Here is a 19,871-nt window from a genome sequence, read left to right as displayed (position 1 = left end):
GTCCTTATTTATTTATTTATTTTTAAGAAAAGCTGGGAATCTAGATTTGGGGGTAAAATCTCTGGATTTTTAAATGTTGGCAACTTATTCATATAAAACACTTGATAGTTCAAATAAATCATACCCAATCCACTACTGCCAATGTGTCTGTTTGATGTAAACAGTGTCCAGTTACTGTCAAAGACATGGGTTTAGCAGTTTTAGAGACTCTATAATTGCCAATCTCTACAAGCTTTCTACTTGTATCACTGAGCAAGATGTGCAAATATTTCTTTTTTGCAATGCACAATTGGTTCCATGGCTCAATGAAATACTTTAGGGTTTGTCATAACCTGTTGTTGAGTACTGCAAGTAGCATTCACTTATTTTCAGATACTTCTTGACAAGGCAGATTCTATAAATAGTGTCAGCTGTGGTTTTAACTGGAAATTTCTAGTTCATCTTTAGCAATAACAGAATAAAGTGTTTTTGAAATGGAAATGAGTAACATTTTTCTCAAGGAAAGTTTTCAAATACAGAACTGTTTAGTAAGTTTTCTGCCTATCCAAATGCTGGAAAAATAATAAAACATTGAATAATATACATGTTATTTTTAACTGTCACTTGGAGGACTGTATCTTTGAAAACTATTGCTTTTTTTTTTTAAAATCAGATGTATCTTCCAGGAGCTATTTATGGGTAGAGAATGTAATTTTAGGGCAGATTTGTAAAGGAAGTAATGTATAAGAAAGCATTTTGTTTATTGTAAAGCTCTATATGTAAGAGATATTGTGTCTTTGAAATGGTGTTACTTTCCCTTAAATCTTAAAAATAAATTAGATTTGATCATCATCTCTTCATATTTTTACTAATCTTATTCTTTGCCAATATAGTCTGGAATGGTACTGGCCTATGAGGTATGATTTTTTAATTGTTACTGTTATTAGCTTGAATTTTAGAGGTAAAAGTCATTAAAACCCTATGTTTTGAAGATGCCATTTCAGATGCCATTTTATTTATAGGGTTTTTGGTGTTCTCTGGTGTGTTGTTTTTGTATCTGAGATGAATTATTTCTGATCCATGCATTTATTTTCTCCAAGTTTATATATTTGATTTCAAAATGAATATTTGTGGGTATGATCTTTTAAAAAATACTTAAATGTTTAAAGTGGCATAAATGAGATATGGTATTAATTGCTTTTGTTTGGAAACCTTTATTTTTGGTTGTAAAAGATTTTATTGAATAGCCAAATACTATCTGTAACGAGATTTGTTTAATATTTTGGAGGGAGTATCCTGTATCAACCCAGAAAGCCTAATTCATAATTCAACATGAGAAATATTCTAAGTTCAGCACTTTTCTTCTTTTACAATAGGATTGGATTCAGCATCAAAATACATCTACTCATATTGAGAGCTGCCGACAGTTACGTCAACAGTAAGAACAGTTTTTTCTTTTTTATAGGTAGCAAATTTATAAAAGTAGTTAATGCTCAGATATAACTGTTTAATACCTTTCATGTGGTACCTTGGATAAAAATATTTTAGAAAGCTATTGCTTATTTGAAGTGTTCATTTTATAGAAGTGTATTTAATTTTTCCCAAAAGGAATTAAATATCATTTCTTCTGACTTCTTCCTAATTTAATCTCAGGTATACTTTTTAATATCATTGGTTCATTCCTTGCTGGCTTGTGTTCCTTGGAAAGGTTCATCTATTTTTGAGTAGACATCCATTCTCCTATCTACCCCCCTCCGCATCTCAAATATAAACCATGATAAATAACTAAAAACTACCCATCCCAAGCACCAGTATTTAATTTCAGGTCTAAAGCTCTCTTCTGGCTTAGAACCTGTTTTCAGAATAAACCTTAAGTAGGAGATGAACAAGCTAGATGTGTTGGTTCCTCAAATTTATTCTTTAAAATAGCTCTTTTATTACTATCACTAGTGGCCTGGTGCACAAAATTCATGCACATTAAAAAGGAATTAATTAGAGGAAATATTTTAATATTGCTATTTGCCCTTTATAATAGAAGTGTCCAGCCAGCTCCACCCCCATTGAGCAACACCAAGACCCAGCCGGCCCTACCCCCGTCAAGCCCTGCCGGGTGGGGGACGCGGCCTCAGGTCACCCGGTGCTGGGGAGGGGGGTGCGGCCTCAGGTCCCTTGGCTGGTCACCAGTTGAGTGTCTGAGCCATGAGGTTGTGATGACCATTTGCATATTAGCTCTTTTTATATAGGATTACTATTATTATTTCAGAGAGGAAGGGAGAGGTAGAGATAGAAACATCAATGATGAAAGAGAAATATTGATTTGCTTTCTCCTGCATGCCCCCAGCTGGGGGCATGTATCTAGACCGGAAATTGAACCGTGACCTCCTGGATCATAGGTCGATACTCAACTGCTGAGCCATATCAGCCGGGCTCAAATTGATTCTTTAAGTCTTCCACCTTTTTCTTCTTGAAGACAGGGTACCTAAGCAGTTGAAAAGTGTGATTTTAACAGTATTCTCTTATGTCTCTTGGAGTAACATAAAATTAAATGTTTTCCCTAGCATCATTAAACATACTGATACAGTTGGATGTCAAGTTCCTTATCACTAGACTTATAGTAACATGTTCTTGGTCAAATAGATCTGTGGCAGCTGTTTTTTGTGGGGTTTTTTTTGTTGTTGTTCTTTTTGAAAACATCACCAAATTTTTTTGAGGTTATTTAGGACTCTAGTTGTAAGTGATGAATCTAACTCAAAGTGGTTTTTACTAATAAAGCATGAGAATTTAATATCTCATTTAACTGGGAAGCTTAAAGAGTGGTTCTAGTTTCAAAGCAGCTGAATTGGATGCTTAACAAAAATCAAAGTGTGAGAAATATTTTGGTTTCTTGGCAGTTCTCTTTTGCTTTGGCCACATGAGATCTCAGGCACACTTTTCTTCACAGAGCAAAGTGACCCCCATAGTTCTGTACTTAAGTGGTCTGTATAGCTAGCAAATTTCAGGAGTTTTTTTAAAAAGTAAACACCTCTTTCCTCATAACTGCTGTAGAAGTCTTTGGTTTGATTCCTTTGGTCTATTCTGGGTTAGTTGTCCATCTCCGAACCAATTATAATGATTGTGGGAACAGGGTATTCTAACTCAGTTATTGTCATGTGCCTACTCCTAGAGTTATGTATGATATAAGCCCTACTTGAATCATAAAGACTAAGAATGGAGATTGGAGTTGCTTCCTTAAATAGATGCTGTGCAGAAAAACATAGGTTATCATACAGATAAAACTGTTACCTGGTAGGCTTTATTGCCACTGTAAATGGAAAATCTCTAAGCCACAAATTTTCCCACAGATACCCATTGGGATGTCTAATTTTTATGAAGGTGAGAGAGGTAGGAATGAATTATTTACTCAGGGATTTAGGTAGGAATGGTTTACTTGCTGTAGATAGGCATTAATGGCAGTAACAGGATTCTAGTTACATGTGCTGTCAGTAATTTATCAGAACAAATGGCATGGGTTTATGAAGTTTTTCTGTAGATATGCCTATTTTTCCATGCACAGATTTTATTTGTTTGTTTGTTTGTTTGTTTATAATCCTCACCCGAGGATTTTTTTTTCATTGATTTTTCAGACAGAGTGGAAGGGAGGGAGGAGGGGGGGAGAGAGAGAGAGAAAGAAACATCGACGAGAAAGAGACACATCTATTGGCCTCGTGCATGTGCCCCGACCTCAGCCGGGGATGGAACTCGCAACTGAGGTACGTGCCCTTGACCGGGAATCGAACCCCAGACCCTTTGGTCCGCGGGCCGACGCTCTACCATTGAGCCAAACCGGCCAGGGCCATGCACATATATTATTAAAACATGTGCTTTCCATGCCTGCCACTTTAATACTCTATCCTACATTTTTACCTTTTTTCAAGTTATATGTTCTTGAATAATTCCTTCATGGCTTTCTCTGCAAAAAAATTAACAGATAAATTAAATTTGATTAGGCATTTGGTATTCTTCCATGGCCAAATAGTATATGCTACTCTATTCTTTGTGTGTTTGTTTTTTTAAGCTTCATTGTGTTTATATACTTCAATCTATTTAGTCATTCCTCAACTAATGTATATTTAGGTTCTTACTCTTTTCTTATTCTCTATGTCTTTATTGGGTCTTTCTGGACTCAAGAGTTTTTGGTTACCTTGGGAAAAGATACAGTGCATCATAGTTTTAATATTAAAAATAAATAATAATAGCTCTTTGCTTATTGTGTGCTGGGCATTATTCTGAGTGCTTTACATAATTTATTTACTCTTCAAAGCAACCCTATGAGATAGATGTATAATGATTATTTGTGATTTTACCGGTGAGGAAATTGAGGCACAGGGAGGTAAATTTTATACTCACACAACAAATAATTGACACAATGAGTCTGTTTAGTTCATGGATCTTTGTCCACCCTCCCCCCCCCCCCCCAAACATTTTATTCTGAACAATTTCTAAGCTGCAAAAAGTTGAAGTCAATAAACATATATTCTTTTTCTTTATTCACCAATTATTAAACTTTGCCACATCTAATCTATATCATTATATATATATTTTTGAACTATTTGACAATTCACTGCTCAATTCAGCATCTGTCTTCTAGCTGTTTTTCAAATGCCTTTTATAATTATTCCTGCCTCTCTCCTCCTCCCCGCATCCACACTCCCAATTCAGTATTCAAATCAAAATTTGTGCATTTCAGTCTCTTAGTCTAGAACAGTCCACCCTGTGGTTATTTTTGGCGATATTTTCATGATGTTGACTTCTTTTGAAACATCCAAGAAAATTGTCTTGTAGCATTTACTACATTCTGTACTTTCTTCTGTTTGTTTCTTCATTGTTAAATTCAGGTTGGACATTTTGCTCACAACTTTCATGTGTATGCTTATTATAACATCACATTGACACAGATAATGTCAGTTACTTAGGTTCATTTTCTTAGCCCTTATATTATACAGCATATGTAAAGGGTATTATGCCTCTGAAACACATTTTAAAGTAGATAGGTAATATACATAGACAGTCCAAACTCTACTTGCAGGATAGTATATATGTTTTATCTTTCTGTTCTAGGCAGCAGAGACAAGAACTAAACATTATTTACCAACCCTTGAATAATAGGCTTCAAGCTCTGTGAAACCATAAACTGGAAAGATCTAGAAATCCAATAACTTGCATGTGTTAACAACCAGCTATAATTTCCAGCATTGTACATATAAGATAGCTAAGGCTTAAACATATTAAGTAACTAGCTTTCAGATACACAGCCATTAAATGGCATCACCTACACTTAGATCCAACTTTGTTTGAGTCCAAAGATGTTACATTGAAACACTATATCACAGAATTAGAAATGGATCTTTTTAGGTGGTACAGAGTAACGAAAGTTAAAAAGTGTAGGAGTAGATGAAACAAAAGTATCCATGTTTTGACAGTTGTTGATGCTAGGTGATGAACACATTGAATTAAAAGTTAACTTTTTTTTTAATCAATTCATAATTTGTCACTTCAAAGCAAGAAGAAGGGAGCAAAAGCTTTCTGAGAAGTCTGCTTTGTACCTATTTCTCGTTGGTTAGAATCTACCACTGGCTATCTTCTAAGGGGTCTGGAAAACAAATATTTAGCTTTGTTAGCCTTTGTAGTAGAGACAGGCAAGGTAAAAAGAAGTTGAGAATAGTTGTCAAGTTAACCTGCTAACAATAAATAAAAACTACTTTAGCCCTGGCCAGTGTGGTGGGCTTGATCCTTGGTAGGGGGCGTGCAGGAGACGGCCAATTGATGTTTCTCTTTCTCTCTCCCCCTCTCCTTTCCTCTCTCTAAAATTAATAAAAATGCATATTTTAAAAACAATAGCAAGAACAAAAAGACCTGCTTTACATTTACTAAGGTTTTGACCTAATTTCATTTTCCTGCCCGGTGACTGCTGAGTCTGCTGCTTCCATTTTCTTATCTGGCTCTTTTTTTGGTTACTGAAATTATATTCTTGAATACTGGTGGTTTCTGATGGTTTATTTTAATCACTAGTTCCAATGAATCTTTAGAATCCACAATCTCTAGAAAAGTTAAGGACAAAACTTCTACAATGTTCTCCTACTTTTCCTTTCTGTGAATACCCCTTAATCTCTTTCATTAGTTTTATCTTTGTCTGTTGTACTTTTAAGTGTTTGTGTGCATAAAATTCTGTCCTCAACCCTCTTTTTTCCTACAGATTCCCATTCTGTGTTAGTTTCTCACTCTTAGTACCATAGCATAGCTTCTACTTGCCTGATTTCTAAGTATCTCAACCCTCCCCCCCTCCAGATATTTATTTCTGAATATTCTGAAGACATTCCTATATTCTCTTCACTTTAGAAATGTATTTACTTATGTGCACCCTCTTTACCTGATTTCAAAGACCTTCACAATTTGTCTCTGAGATACTTTTCCAGGTTTTTCCCTTGCATAATTCCTTTTTGTCATTTCCATGCTTTCAGCCAGATTAGTTTATCTCTCTGAGGACCACTTGGTGCAGTGTAAGGGACACCATTCATTTATATTCCGTAGAATAGTGTCCCCTGGAATTCTACAAAGTATGTGAAGTGTCTTCCCTCTTTTAACCCCTACATGAGCTTGTATCTTGACCTCTTCTGTACCTCTTTTATGTGTACTCCTTGTTCAACTTTTAAAAATTTTGAAGTCTTTGAAGTATGGGTTTCTATTTATTTTCTCTGAATTGACTACTAGCATAATACTTGATTGGATTAGACTAGCAATTTTCAACCTTTTTTATCTCATGGCACACATAAATGAATTATTAAAATAAATATATCATTTTTGGCCAGTCTGACCAAAAAAAAAAAAAAATGTAATTTTTATTCATTCACACCAGCCAGCTATTGTTGTATTGGCTTTTGTCATTTTTTAAAATTTGACAATCTAAGGGTTCAGTGCTCCTGACTAAATAGTCAAGAATTGCATGTTTTAAAATTCTTACAGCGCACTGGTTGAAAATTGCTGAATTACACACTCAAAATATTTTCTTCCCAAGAAAATTTTTGTGCTTTAATATACTAGTAAATTACTATGTAAACATAGGTTTTGAACAGATATATTGCAGAGAAAGATCACTGGAGCCTTACAGTCTTATTTTGATTGTTAATTAATATTGTTTATTCTCAAAATAGGTATCCTGATTGGAATCCTGAGATCCTCCCATCAAGAAGGTAATTCTTATTTTAAAATTTATTTTATTATTTTCCACCACCGTTTATCCCCTCTATGCCCTCTTACACCTCCACCCTTCTCCCACTCCCCCACCCCCATAATCACCATGGAAAGTAATTATTTTTTTTAACAGTGATATTATTGAAAGAATTTTCTTTTTAGAAGTAAGCAAGTACTTTTTAAAAAGGTATTATTTTGAGTTGTGTCCTGTTTCAATTACCCCAGCTTAAATGTTATAGTTCTCTTCTGCTTTTTAGTCTTTTTCAAAAATACTTCATGCTTTTATTATTACTTTATACTTGTGGAATATTAGATTATAAATTGCCTTGAAGGATGGGAATGGTTTTATTAAGCCTTGTATTCCCTTGCGGGGAGGGTGTCCCTATTCGTTGTGCATATATGCAAATACAGCAGTCAAAGAAGTATTTGTAGATGGCATAATCTTTTAGGAAAAAATGTTGAAAAGCATTTCTCATTTTGTAAAATATTTTGTTCTAATTTTTTTATATAACTTAATACTTTTCAGCCAAAACCGGTTTGGCTCAGTGGATAGAGCGTTGGCCTGCGGACTGAAAGGTCCCAGGTTCGATTCCGGTCAAGGGCATGTGCCTGGGTTGCGGGCACATCCCCAGTAGGAGATGTGCAGGAGGCAGCTGATCAATGTTTCTCTCTCATCGATGTTTCTAACTCTCTATCTCTCTCCCTTCCTCTCTGTAAAAAATCAATAAAATATATTTAAAAAAAAATAACTTAATACTTTTCAAACATATTTGTATATAATAGTGATACAGGAAAAGCCCAAGAAATTGATGATGATATTCTTCTGTAAATTAGCAAAAGAGAGGGATCCAAGCAATTAGAGGGCTGGACATCTGTTCTGATTATTCCTTATTTGTCTCAAGGATAAATCATATCATAACAAACAAGTTTCTGTTTTTAATAAATACATAGTATCAGAGTTTGGTATTATTAGTAGTCTGTTTTTAAGACTATACTTCTGTCACTTAAATAGCTTAAATTTACATTAAATTGCTGAATTTGTGCATCTCTTTTGTACTTTGTAGAAATGAAGGCAACAGAAAAGAAAATGAAACTCCAAGAAGACGTTCTCATTCCCTCAGTCCTAGACATTCTAGGAGATCAAGCTCAAGTCACAGATTCCATCGATCTCGAAGCCCACCACGTTATATGTATAGACCAAGAAGTCGAAGTCCAAGAATTTGCCATCGTTACATTTCTAGATACAGATCCAGGTCCCGTTCACCATATCGAATGAGAAATCCCTTTAGAGGTAGTCCAAAAAGCTATCGATCAGTTAGCCCTGAAAGGATATCAAGGAGATCAGTGAGATCATCAGGTACACTTATGATCATGAATAAGTTTACTTATTTTGACTATTTTTTTTAGGCTTTTCATTTGTTTGAATTTCTATATTTGTATATTTTTAATAAGTTTGAAATGGTGATTTTCGTACTATTAGGATTTAACAAAAGTTGACATTTGAGCTATTTGCCTTAGCTCTTTTTAAACTTTTTAAGAAATGAAATATTTTCTTTTATTAAATTTTAGAATTTCTATATGAAATCTGACCCACATCTCAACCTAGTTTATTTTTCTTCCCTTTATTAACTATTAGAAGAAATACGCAGGAGTGTATATATCCACCCAACATCGATTTTTAAAACCAAGGATATACAAACATCTTGCCATAATAATTGATTATAGACTTATTTTCTGTGAATTAATTTAAAAGCTTTTTGAAATTATTCATTATTTCAACTTGGTGTTAATAATTATTGGTTTAGTGATCTTTACAGAAATAGCTCATGTATATAATATATATATATATTCCTGGAGGTCTTTTCAGAGATCTGTGAACTATCCCCTTTTTCAATTAACTACATGTCTGTGTGACATGTAGTTTCTGTATATATTTCGACCAGAATAATATATCCAGCAGAATGCATGCAAAAGCAGATATGAGAATTTAGGGGTTTTCTCTTAAGCCCAACGTTAAAGCATTTGGGAAAATGTACAACAGTGGTACTCATCTAATCTTTGTTTTGGCAATTCTAGTGTTTCATAAAAATTTGTTATTTATGTTAACACAGGAGTTTATTATTAAATGAATAAGTGTTTTATAACTCTTATTTTAATTTCTTTTATGGTAAATATTGATAAACAACACAAACAAAAAACTTTTCATAGTCCTTATGTTTTAGAGTGTAGAGGAATGCAGAAAACAAAAGTTTGAGGACCCCTGAATAACGGAAGTTCATGTAAAAGCCTTTTGAGTGAAGAATTAAAGACTAGGAATTTTTTGTGTCTATATGCTCCCTGTTTGGCTTGACAGTGGCTCTATGTGATAAATATTTGGACAGTTGAGGGATTAGTCTTTTTTTTAATATATATATAATGTGATGAAATGGTTCTACCTTACATTCTTTTTAACTAAAGTAGTACTTATATCCCTTTTACTAGATAGAAAAAGAGCATTAGAAGATGTAGCACAACGATCAGGGCATGTGCCAGAATCCAATAAAGAGAAGCATTTTGAAGCAGTTGATAAAGGACAGTTACCAGCACAAAAGGCTAAAACTGGAAGTGGATCAAAGTCATCAGTTAAATCTATAAGCTCTACAAAGAATGATTCAAATTTAGGAGGACATTCTACTCGTCACAAATCAAAGAATCTTGAAGATGCCACCTTATCAGAATGTAAACAGATGTCTGATAAAGCTGTTTCTGTCCAGCGTAAGGTCAGTAGTTCTTTAACTTGTTAGTGCAAGTGTGTGCATACATTTACAGTACTATTATGACAAAGAGAAAACAGAGTTGTCTGAAATATTTTATTCTAATTTTCCAAAAGTTTGAAATCATGACTTGTTAAAATCTATTGGTATGGAATATTTTATTTGTTTTTCTTATGAACATAATAAAAGTCCAATAATTCAAAATCTTATAGTTTACAAATCCTAGAGGGTTGGCACTTGATCTATTAAAGGTGAGAACATTCTGGTGATTTGGTGTTTTTGGCTAGCCACATAAGTAGATCATGATGAATTTTGCTATCTTATTAGGAAAGTGAATGTAATCATCGGCAGCATTAATATTTTTGTTATCTTTGTTAGTAAGCTATAGAGTGAGTCTTACCTGACCAGCATGGCTCGGTTGGTTGGAGCATTGTCCCAAAAGGTGGCGGGTTCAATTGCTGGCTATGCACAAACTGGTTTGAAGGTTCAATCCCTAATCGGGCTCTATTAAGATGTTAAGATATTAATTAACCAAAGAACATATATGCATGTATGCATAACCCATGGACACAGACAATAGTGTGGTGAAGGTCTGGGGAGGGATGCCGGTGTCGGGTGGAGGGAGTAATGGCGGGGGGAGGGAGTGTAACAATAAAGATAAATTTTTTAAACAGATAGTAAAACAATATTAAGATATTGTCAATTGTTAGAACACAGTGAACCAAGCTGTAATTTCACTTCATTAGTGATGGACCATGCAGATTCATATAGAAAAATTTTAATAGTTTTGGACCATTTCATAGATCTTGCTTGTTATAAAATTTTTTTTAAACAGAAAAGAGCATCTGTGACTAGTTACCTATAAACTCATTATCACTGTTGGGTTTGAGTGGAAAATACCATCCTTTTTTTAGCATTAAAAATTATTTTTACTCGTGCTAAAATATTTAGAAAAGACTTTAAAGAACTAAGATTAGCTGGTAGAAGAATTTATATTGGAAACTATTAGTCTGTACTTTGTGCATAACTTGTCTTATTTTTAATTTTTTTATTCCCAAAATAGTCTCGGAAAGACCAACCTTTGTATTACGGTTCCGTTCTTCTTATATCTGAATTACCAGAGGATGGCTATACTGAAGAAGATATTAAAAAACTATTTCAACCATTTGGAAAAGTTAATGATGTCCTTATTGTTCCATATAGAAAAGAGGTGAGCCGTTCAGTCTGTTGTGAAAATACATGAAAAGTTATTGCTTTAAGAAATCGTTGTTTGATCTTTTAGCTACTTTTACTACAACATAACATACATAAATTGTTAATTGAAAGTTATGTAAATATCTGTTTTCAAATTAACAAGGTCCCAGAACATTGTTTAATATCCTTTAGGACAGGTTGGCACACTTGATCTGTAAAGGGCTAGACAGTAAAATTTTAGACTTTGCATACCATAGAATTGCAACTACTCAACTCTGCCATTGTAGTACAAAAACAGTCATAGATAATATATAAATGAATGAGCATGGCTGTATTAAAAAAAAAATTATAAAAACAAGTGGCAAGCCCAGGCCAGGTATCTCAGTTGGTTGGAGCATTGTCCCCTACATCAAAAAATAAGGTTGTGGGTTCAGTTTCCAGTCAGGGCACATACCTAAGTTGTAGGTTTGATCCCCAGTTGGGGCACGAATGGGAGGCAACCAATCAAAGTTTCTCTCACATTCTCACATAAATTTTTCTCTTTGTCTCTTTTTTCTCTTTCTCTACCTCCTTCCCCCTCTCTCTGAAATCAATAAACATATCCTTGGGTGAGGATTTCAAAACAAAAACCAGTTGGCAGGCCTTGGTTTGCCAACCATTGCTTTAGCATACCAGTAAGCTTATACTAAAACAAATGACTTTGTTTTACAGTAAGTATTTTTTATATGTGGGTTGTATTCCTGTAATTCACATAATAAAGTTCATCAAACTAGCTAGGTGGCTCAGTTGGTTCGATCATTGTCCCGTATACCAAAAGGTGGTGAGTTCAATTCCCCATCAGGGAACATACCTAGATTGTGGGTTCGATGCCTGGTCCGCACATGTGAGAGCAATCAATCCATGTTTCTCTGTCTCCCTTTTCTTTCTCTAAACATACCCTCGGGTGAGGATTTTTAAAAAGTCAGATTTAAAGCAGCTAGACCAGATTGTGCCTTATGATTGATTTTTAATTGAGCCCTGTCTTCCCATTTCTCAGTGTTCTATGAGCCTAAAATGGAAGGCTGTTTTCCTCTTCTTATTTTTGTAATGATATAAGATTAAAGGTCCATTTCATGTGTGAAAAGATCAATCTACACTTGAGCAAAAAAAAGAGGTAAAATCAAGACTAGAGGTTATTTCATAATTTTATGTTCCACAAAATAGTATTAAGTCATGCAAATAATTTTAAGTTAGATTCTTTTTACTAATGATATATTTTCTTTTAGGCTTACCTGAAAATGGAATTTAAGGAGGCAGTCACTGCAGTCATGAAGTATATTGAAACAACACCTCTTTTGGTAAATGGGAAAAATGTGAAAGTATGTGTTCCAGGAAGGAAAAAAGCACAGGTAAACTGGATTTAGACCCATTTCATTATTGTTTAAGTTTATTGTTTTAAGTTTCATTATTGTATTAGTTTTAAGGTTTTTTTGTTTTTGCTTAAGTTTGGCACATACAGAAAAATGCATAAAGCAGATGTTTACATAACAGATTGTATGGATATCGATTCAAATACACTGAAATCAATAACTTTTTAATATGTGCATATATAATTATGTTTTGCTGAAAGATTGGTGTATGTTATGAGAAATATGTCACTAGGTGATTTCATCATTTTAGTAACATCACAGTGCACTTACTAGTACACAAACCTAGATGGTATAGCCTGCTACACTTCTAGGCTATATGGGATAGCCTATTGCTCCTGAACTACAAACCTGTACAGCATGTTACTGTACTGAATACTGCAGGCAATAATAACACAATGATAAATATTTGTGTGTCTAAACATATCTGTATATTAAAAAGGTATAGTAAAAATTCAGTATAAGAGATAAAAAATGGTTCATCTGTATAGGGCACTTTTATAGAACTGGAAGTTGCTCAGGATTAATCTGAGTGGTGACTGAAGGCTTAGGACATTACTGTATATTACTGTAGACTTTATAAATACTGTACATGCAGGCTATACTATAAAATTTTTCTTCAATAATAAATTAACCTTACTGTAACATTTTTACTTTATAACCTTTTGAATTTTTTTAAACTTTTGGACACTTGTAATAACGCTTAGCTTCTTTTGGAATACCTCTGGAAGGACCTGCTTGAGGCTCTTCTTGAGGAGGTGTCTCTTTTTTCAGGAATATGATGGTTCGCTTGCTTTCTTTTTTTCATTATAGATTTGCTTGTAATCAGATAATGTACCATGAACATTCCTCTCTGTTAATGGAAACCTTTCAGTGTAGGGGTCCATGTTTTCAAACTTTTTAAGGAACTTGTTGAAATCTGCAAAAGCTTTTGCTAATCCATTCACTGTGAATTTTCTTGGGGTTCTTCTTGGGGACCATCATCATATATGTGGTTTATTATTGATCATTATGTGGTGCATGACTGTATAGCTTATAAACAGTATTAAATGGTGAGCAGTAGAGGAGGAAATACTTAACAAAATTAGGAAATAATTCGTGAAACCTCTGCCTTGGTCACAAACCATAATATTGATAACATCTTGGAAGCCCCTTGCATACTTCTTGCAAATCCTTACAACCTTTCTTTCTGCCCAGAAGTAGCCCTACCTTGATTTCTACCATAGTTGAGTTAAATTAACAGGTTATTTTTTGTTGTTATTTCACTATTATTTTTAACAAATTTTATCGAAAAGGCCACATGTTGGAAAAAACATTGTAATTTCCCCAACATAAATAATATTACATACCTACAACTATAGTCTACGTATTTAAATCCAGGAGTCACTGCTCATAAACAGTTTTTAGCGAATGATAAGCCACATCATGGGTAATTGATTTGGTTGTCTGGCATGACTTTCTGCCACAGTTTTAACATGTGCCTAATTTGTTTTTCCCTGTTTATTTGAAAAGCTAATTTCATGTCTGTAAATTACTTTGTATACATAGATGTGTTTTAGACTGTTGTCACATTAGTCTATTTTTGTGCCAGTGCTGTGTGATTTCACTTGTTAAAATTATAAAATTTATAATATTTGCCTATTTTTCTGGTAGAATCCTTTTTCTTTGTTCTTTATTTAAATTTATTTTGCTTAATCCTGAACATTCACTCCTGTATGTTAATTTTAGAATCAGTTTAAGTTCTCTGAAAAATTTTATTGGGAGGTTAATCAATACTTATTGAAATTGTATTGATGTTTTTATAATTATGATTTCTGTTAAAAAACATGGCTTATCTCTTCTGCAAGTTTTCTGTTTCCCCCCCCATAAAATTCTTGTACTTTTTGGAGGGGATAAGTTTATTTCTTTTATTTACTTGTATGTATTATGAGTATTCAAATTGCCATTAGAGAAAGGATTTTTTTTTTAAGAAACTTCAATTTACTTTTTTAATATTATTTTTTATTGATTTTTTTAGAGAGGAAGGGAGAGGGATAAGAGAGAGAAACATGTGCCCTTACTGGGAATTGAACAGGCAACCCCTCGGTTCCTGGGTCATTGCTCAACCACTGAGCCACACCAGCTGGGCTAGAGAAAGGATTTTTATTTCTCGTTTTCTATCAGAGTAGCCCTCATCCTAGTTCAGTGATGGCGAACCTATGACACGTGTGTCAGAGGTGACACGCGAACTCATTTTTTTGGTTGATTTTTCTTTGTTAAATGGCACTTAATATATAAAATAAATATCAAAAATATAAATCTTTGTTTTACTACGATTGCAAATATCAAAAAATTTCTATATGTGACACGGCACCAGAGTTGAGTTAGGGTTTTTCAAAATGCTGACACGCCGAGCTCAAAAGATTTGCCATCACTGTCCTAGTTTATACCTGCTACATGCCATCCATTTATTCCCATTGTCCTGATTCGAATAATAAATTATATGGTAACCCTAGTCATTACCAACTCTGTTATTTAAAATTTCTTTTATTTTCGACCAGGTTTATTAAATAAGAGGTTTTTTACCCATAGCAGGAAATCTGCAGGTAGGTGGTCCCTGTCCAGTATAGGAGTTCCCTGTCTTTAGGAACCCAGCCTTTTTATTTATCTGCTCCACCATCTTTAGCATGTGCTTTTTTTCAGTTGTTATGTGGTTGCAGTACCTTCTAGCATAATTTCTGTCTTCGAAGCAGAAGAAAGGAATAAAAATGAAGAGCAAAATGGGTTTTGAATTTTTTTTTTTCCCTTCTGGGAACGATGAGCAACTTTTACCCTCATTTGATTACCAGAACTATAACACATAGTCACCTCTGGTTACAGAGAAGGCTAAGGGGAAGCAAGAATTAAGTGCATAATTTAAGACCTTAAACTTTATCCTGTAGACAATTAAACATTATTTGAGTAGAGGTATAATGAGATGGATTAGAAAGATTCATCTGGAAGAATGAATTAGAGGGGCAATTAACTCTCAGTGCAAAGAAAGCTTAGCAAATGGATGGAAGGGGAGAAGAGAAAAGATCACCCAAGTCCAGGTAACTAATGTAGTCATCAGTCTGTTGTGATAATAGAACAGTTTTAGATAGACCTTGAGACTAGAAAGGAGAAACAGATTATACCAGTGACTCATGAGCAAAACCTAGTTGATCATTAAATCTGGAGAAGTGGGAAGAAAGGTCAATTTTCTTTTTAATTCTGAAAAGTTTAATCTGGGAATATAGATGAGTAAGGCTACATTTAAAGTCTTAAGAGTATTTCAAATAGAGTAGAATAATTCTCTAGGATGACTTTTTTATGAGATTGGTAAGGAAGCAATATAAGTCTAAGACACCAACCATATTTACTAGTACTATTCTGGTTTTCAAAGAAATGCATAATGGAAAGTATAAGCTTTGGAAACTAGAAAACATGCCATCTGCCTGTCAGAAACATTGATGTTCTTCAGCTAAATATGATTTGGATGGTGTTCAGTTAAAGGAGCCTTAGAAGGCTAACTCAAGATTCCTTGTTGTGATAGAGCATCAGATGGCTTAGGGATTAACTGGAGGAGCAGTGCTATAGCTTTCTTGGTCCAGATCATAATTTTCACATGAATAGTCAAAACCAAGAAAAAACTTTTCTGCCTGCATTTGATGTTTCTTGTTGGGACTGCCTTTGACTCTGGCAGTGATTCACAGAACATGGTCTCCATTTGGCTGCTTCTTGGGATCAATAAAGAAATGTTACAGAAAAGGTAAAAAATTTCCTATATCCCTGTATTTTTATTTTTAAAAAAATGTATTTTTATTGATTTCAGAGAGGGACGGAGAGGGGGAGAGAGAGAGAAACATCAATGAGGAGAAAGATCGTTGATCGGCTGCTTACTGGGGATCGATCCTGCAACCCAGCCAGGCATGTCCCCTTGGCCAGAATAGAACCGGGACCCTTCAATCCCCAGGCCAGCGCTCTGTCCACTGAGCCAAACCAACTAGGGCCTACATCCCTGCATTTAAACTTATGGGTCTACACAGTCTAACAGAAATTGAGTTACCTTGTTCTTTAATTATAAGCCAGTCTAGACATTAATCTTTAAGAGTGATTCTTACCTTTTTTATTTTTTTAGTTACTCTCTGCAGTACCACTAGCACTAACATGATGAAAGCAAGCATTCTTTTTTCCCAGAGAAATGGACAAAATTTTCCTTAAAGAAGCAGGAGCCCTTGATCTAGACCAGCGGTTCTCAACCTGTGGTTCGCGACCCCTTTGGGAGTTGAACGATTCTTTCACAGGGGTCGCCTAAGACGATTGGAAAACACATATATAATTACATATTGTTTTTGTGATTAATCACTATGCTTTAATTACGTTCAATTTGCAACAATGAAATTGGGGGTCACCACAACATGAGGAACTGTATTAAAGGGTCGTGGCATTAGGAAGGTTAAGAACCATTGATCTAGACAAAAGTATGATCAGATTTCCCAACAAACAACAAACCTTCACAACTATCAAGTAGTGCTGCAGCTCAACCCTCTGCAAAAACAAACAGAACTAAACTCAAGACTTAAAATTTAATGTTTTCAGCAACATTCATGGGGACATTACATGCAAAACCTAGAACAGTTAACTAAGGTCCAAGATTTCATGGAAATGAAAAACAATGCTGGGGAGCCTTATGGGAAATCTAATGAGTAACAGGGCATAACCAAAAAGATACAATTAATTCAGATGAGAATTCAATTTCATTTGAATCAAAAACTTTTTAAACATCTGTTAAGTGTCAGGCATTGTGGTATCTGTAGATGCTGCAGTGGTGAACAAAACAGATGTGCTTTCAACGTTCTTGGAGGTTAGTCTATTTAGAAGGTTAAAGCTCCTAACATGATGAAAAGGAAAGACATGGTAAATAGGAGATCCAAACTGCATTTAACTGGAATTATGGAAAGAGGACACCACTTAAATACTGGTGAAAATTTTGAATTTCATACTTATGAAAGGTATCCTATATTGGTTTAGCCAGAAATGGTATAACTATAGAAAGGAAGAGTCTAGCCCAGGGGTGGGCAAACTTTTTGACTCGAGGGCCACAATGGGTTCTTAAACTGGACCGGAGGGCCGGAACAAAAGCATGGATAGAGTGTTTGTGTGAACTAATATAAATTCAAAGTAAACATCATTACATAAAAGGGTACGGTCTTTTTTTTTTTTTAGTTTTATTCATTTCAAACGGGCCGGATACGGCCCGCGGGCCGTAGTTTGCCCACGGCTGGTCTAGCCTTAGGTAGCAGAGCACCACATTTTCAAGGTTGAATGGGAAGAAGTTGATTCATTGCAGTTTAATACATCTATATCAAGTCAAATACTAACTTGTGTGCTAGGACAGTATTTTCAGACATGCATGGGCTCATAAAGTATATCATCTATATATCTTCCCTAAAATATTGTTATAAAAATGCAGAACATTAAGAAATAGAGAAACTACGATATAAAATGATTGGTAATGAGCATTGAAACCATTTAAACAATAAAATAAATCTAAGCATATATTTATAAAATAACAATTGCAAAAATGTTACTTAATATTACAAAGATTGTTTATCTAAAATATATCATCAAAAATTGGTATAGCCCTGACCAGTTTGTCTCAGTGGATATAGCGTCGGCTTGAGGACTGAAGGGTCCCAGGTTCGATTCCGGTCAAGGGCATGTACCTTGGTTGTGGGCACATACCCAGTGGGGGGGGGGGTGCAGGAGGCAGCTGATCGATGTTTCTCTCTCATCGATGTTTCTAACTCTCTATTCCTCTCCCTTCCTCTCTGCAAAAAATCAATAAAATATATTTTTTAAAAATTGGTATGTAGCTAAAGGTTAGGGACTGAAATTTTTAATTTATACAGAAGAAATCTATAGTTTAAAATGTCTTTAAAAATGGAAAATAACCACTAGTAGAATAAAAAAATAGGATGAATATCATCTAACTCATTGGGTTTAGGGAGGTAATTGGCATAAAATCCCATATAATGCAAAAGAAATGAAGTTCAGATCAATTTAACATATATTTACTGCATGTTCACTAATTGCCAAGCACGATTTTAGGCATTGGGGAGAGTAATAATAAAACAAAGTCTCTTGTCACCAAGTTTAACTTCAAGGGGTAGGGAGAGAAAGACTACAAGGAAACTAAGAATGTATACATATTATGTCTGTTAGCAGCAAACACTGTGGAGAAAACAAAAAAGGGGGATAGAAGTGCTCTTGTTGGGGAATGAGGTACCGTGCAACTTTCAATAAGGTAGTTATGGAAGAGCAAACACCTGAAGGAGTTGAGGGAGCAAGCCCGTCTCTGGGTTAAGAGCATTCCAGATAGAACAGCAACTTCAAATGGCTTTTTAGATCCCCACATATGCAGCTTGTTTGAGAAGGATAACGGATGCTTGGGGTTGGAAGTAGAGAAGTATATGAAGAACTTTGTGGTGATTTGGGGCTTGGGAGTGTGTGGAACGTGTGGTGTAAACTTACAGGCCGTTTTAAGTATTGGCTTTTCTTCTGATGTGATGAAAGGTCTTGAATGGCAAGATATATACTTAGAATAGATTTGGGGGGTGGGTAAAACGGCAAGGACAGAAGCAGAGAGACTGTTAAAAGGTTATTGTAGTCAAAGCAAAAGATGGATTGAATCAGCATGATAGTTAGATATCTGAAATATTATAGTGCTATTTGAAATGTTTTAAAAGATAGTGATAAGCAGATATAGATGAGTGGTAAAAGGTAGGCTGTAAAATTATGTCATATGTGATGACAGGTTGAAGAGAATCTTTTTATTCTATCTATAATTAGAGAAAGATAATATGCATTTACACTTTAGGATAGGAAGATTTTTTTAATGCTTTTTAAAATTGTCTTACGCTTTTCTGTATTGTCTCAAGCAGTGATGGCGAACCTCTTGAGCTCAGCGTGTCAGCATTTTGAAAAACCCTAACTTAACTCTGGTGCCGTGTCACATATAGAAATTTTTTGATATTTGCAACCATAGTAAAACATTTATATTTTTGATATTTACTTTATATATTTAAATGCCATTTAACAAAGAAAAATCAACCAAAAAAATGAGTTCGCGTGTCAGAGGTGTCATAGGTTCGCCATCACTGGTCTAAAGCTTTTTAGAACTGAGAAAGAAATTAAATTTTTTTTCTTCAAAATATTTTTCCTCCATAGAACAAAGAGGTGAAGGAAAAGACAGATTCAAAGAAAACATCTGCTTTAAAGTAAGTAATTTCTATAATTTCATGTGAGAATG

General features: G+C 34.5%; 1 protein-coding gene across 2 annotated transcripts in view; it reads left to right on the top strand.

Annotated features, from left to right (window-relative positions):
• The window catches only part of ZNF638 (zinc finger protein 638), a 107,406-nt gene that overhangs the window by 50,243 nt on the left and 37,292 nt on the right, over positions 1-19,871 (top strand). Inside the window, exons 3-10 of one of the 2 annotated variants that reach the window (XM_081101105.1) lie at positions 1,356-1,417; positions 3,603-3,728; positions 7,167-7,205; positions 8,271-8,563; positions 9,688-9,965; positions 11,023-11,169; positions 12,419-12,541; positions 19,790-19,839. In XM_081101105.1, the coding sequence (XP_080957231.1) occupies positions 1,356-1,417; positions 3,603-3,728; positions 7,167-7,205; positions 8,271-8,563; positions 9,688-9,965; positions 11,023-11,169; positions 12,419-12,541; positions 19,790-19,839 (1,118 nt within the window). The remainder of the gene's footprint in view (positions 1-1,355; positions 1,418-3,602; positions 3,729-7,166; positions 7,206-8,270; positions 8,564-9,687; positions 9,966-11,022; positions 11,170-12,418; positions 12,542-19,789; positions 19,840-19,871) is intronic. The other variant, XM_081101106.1, reaches the window with a different exon arrangement.

This window comes from Myotis nattereri (genome assembly GCF_964212035.1).
Source record: "Myotis nattereri genome assembly, chromosome: 10".
NCBI lineage: Eukaryota > Metazoa > Chordata > Mammalia > Chiroptera > Vespertilionidae > Myotis > Myotis nattereri.
The sequence above is the reverse complement of the archived record's forward strand: the minus strand, read 5'-3'. Positions and strand labels throughout refer to the sequence as shown.